The sequence below is a fragment of the Gobio gobio genome (assembly GCF_949357685.1).
Source record: "Gobio gobio genome assembly, chromosome: 12".
Taxonomy (NCBI): domain Eukaryota; kingdom Metazoa; phylum Chordata; class Actinopteri; order Cypriniformes; family Gobionidae; genus Gobio; species Gobio gobio.
In genome coordinates this window covers 13,426,189-13,428,182 of record NC_137105.1, presented here as the reverse complement: position 1 = coordinate 13,428,182, position 1,994 = coordinate 13,426,189, and the positions used below count along the sequence as shown (strand labels likewise).

Here is a 1,994-nt window from a genome sequence, read left to right as displayed (position 1 = left end):
GGTCCTTATGAGGGTCCTTCACAATGGGTCCTATTGGTTTCGATGGAAAAGAAAGAAAAAAACTGAATATGACAAACTCAAAACGGCTTAATTTCATTGGTTACCTTTGTCAGCAATTTAGACTGAATTCACAGAATTGGGGAAGGGGTACAACAGGAAGTACTACCTCTGCAGACCACATCACGGTTTTCCCCCGTGCATGTGATGTCACTTGTTCCCTGTCAGCTAGAACCTATAGGTTTGTATAGTGGAAAGTACGATCTCACCCCTATATAAAGCAGATAACATCAGTGAGATTATCATCTTCGAGACGATCAGCCACTGATAACACAACCAGCACAGCATCTGATCATCGACCGACCACTGACCAAACATGAGGCCACACTGCATCTTCATCGCCTGTATTGTGCTCTTCGCTCTCTGCTCACTGGCTCGCAGTGAATGTACGTATTTTTCTTGAATTCTCTCTTTTTTTAATCACTAAATGGATTAACAATTGTATGCTTATTTGTGAAGGATTATCTTGATTTATAAATGTATCCCATTCATATTTTTAACACAATTTTAATCTCTATTTCTTCCTGCAGTCAGCCAAGGTCCCGATAAGTGCTGCTTTTCTTTTTCCAATATAAGAATCCCAGTAAAGCAGGTTGAGAGTTATCATATCACACATCTTGAGTGCCACAGGAGTGGGATCATGTAAGTATTTTTAGTAATGTCTTCATTGAATTCAAATTAATTGTAAATGGAAATCATTAACCATCTTCCCTTCAAAATTTCAGTTTCATCACTAAAGCTCAAAAGGAGATCTGTGCTGACCTGAATGATAGATGGGTTCAGAGACTGAAGGATTTGGTGGACAGGCGCACATTGAAAGACACCGTGCCAGAGATCAGCTCTGGGGAGAGCGCCTGAGATGTAACCGCTCTTCTCTTTTCAAACTATTGCATTGAACCGTTTCAAAACTTTTTTTTCATGCACCTTGATACTTTTAATCAGTTATGAAGATTGTGATATATATATATTCAAAACATATTTAAGCTAAAATTGTATTCTGCATCTGTTTGGATTTTAACATTATACACGAATAAAGAATATTGAGAAAAAAATTGATTTTGGTCTTTTTTGGGGGGGGAGGGGGGGGGGCGAATAATTAAATATTTGTTTAAAAATTATTTAATTAAACAATACCAGCAGTGGATATTGTAGTAATAATGTGTAATAGTCTGTATAGCAATATTTACTGTACTGTAAAATATGTTAAAATGCATTTATGGTTTTTTTCTACCTGATCTAATTCTTTAAAATTCTGTCATTGAATAGTGTGAAAAAGTATTTTGGTATAATTATTTTGGCTTATTTACTGGTTATTTACGTAACCAGTTTTATTGTACAGATCCAATAAAGAGGTATTGGACTTTGAGAAGCGAGTTCTTCATAAAGAGTGAATATTATGAATTATAGTTTTGTTTATTATTTAGCATTTGTTGTTACCTGCCTCACGCATCAATTATATAACCCAAAAATATAATTCAAAATGAATAGTGTTGCATTACCTTTAAATAGGTTAAACATGTAATGGCTAAAGCACATTTATTCACATCAGTTTACTGAAAATACATCTGTCCACTGCAGTACATGGGCACATTAATTATTATTAATTCTAAGACTTAATGCAAACTTTTTGTTAACCTAAACCACTATTTTGTGGAAACATACTGTAGCAATAAGGATTGATTTCAATTAATATTATTATATGGATTTATATTATAGACACAAATACACGTGTGTGTGTGTGTGTGTGGGGGGGGGGGGTTTGGACATGCATGTGTGTGAGAGAATATGTGAGGGTGTGTGTGTGTGATGTGGATAGTCTACTTCTTCATGTAAACTAAATAATATAAAACAAGAAATCTGAACCAAACTAACATAAGTTCCCATTTAAAGATAAGTTTCCCATTGACTCTTTTGATTCTCTGATCATTGCTATTTCA

The 1,994-nt window shown here is 34.7% G+C and overlaps 1 protein-coding gene across 1 annotated transcript; it reads left to right on the top strand.

The window, feature by feature from the left end:
• Positions 1–301: 301 nt before the first annotated feature.
• On the top strand, positions 302–1,102 carry LOC307134840 (C-C motif chemokine 13-like). Its single transcript, XM_079830871.1, has 3 exons — positions 302–443; positions 588–699; positions 783–1,102. The coding sequence occupies exons 1-3, from the start codon at positions 374–376 to the stop codon at positions 913–915; spliced, it is 315 nt and encodes a 104-aa protein (XP_079686997.1). The 5' UTR covers positions 302–373; the 3' UTR covers positions 916–1,102.
• The last annotated feature ends 892 nt before the right edge of the window (positions 1,103–1,994 follow it).

Bases quoted from the DNA above. Each gene is read 5' to 3' on its own strand.
- LOC307134840 (XM_079830871.1), top strand. From the start codon at position 374: ATGAGGCCACACTGCATCTTCATCGCCTGTATTGTGCTCTTCGCTCTC. The intron at 444-587 runs GTACGTATTTTT...TTCTTCCTGCAG, and splicing joins CTCACTGGCTCGCAGTGAAT to TCAGCCAAGGTCCCGATAAG. The intron at 700-782 runs GTAAGTATTTTT...TCAAAATTTCAG, and splicing joins TGCCACAGGAGTGGGATCAT to TTTCATCACTAAAGCTCAAA.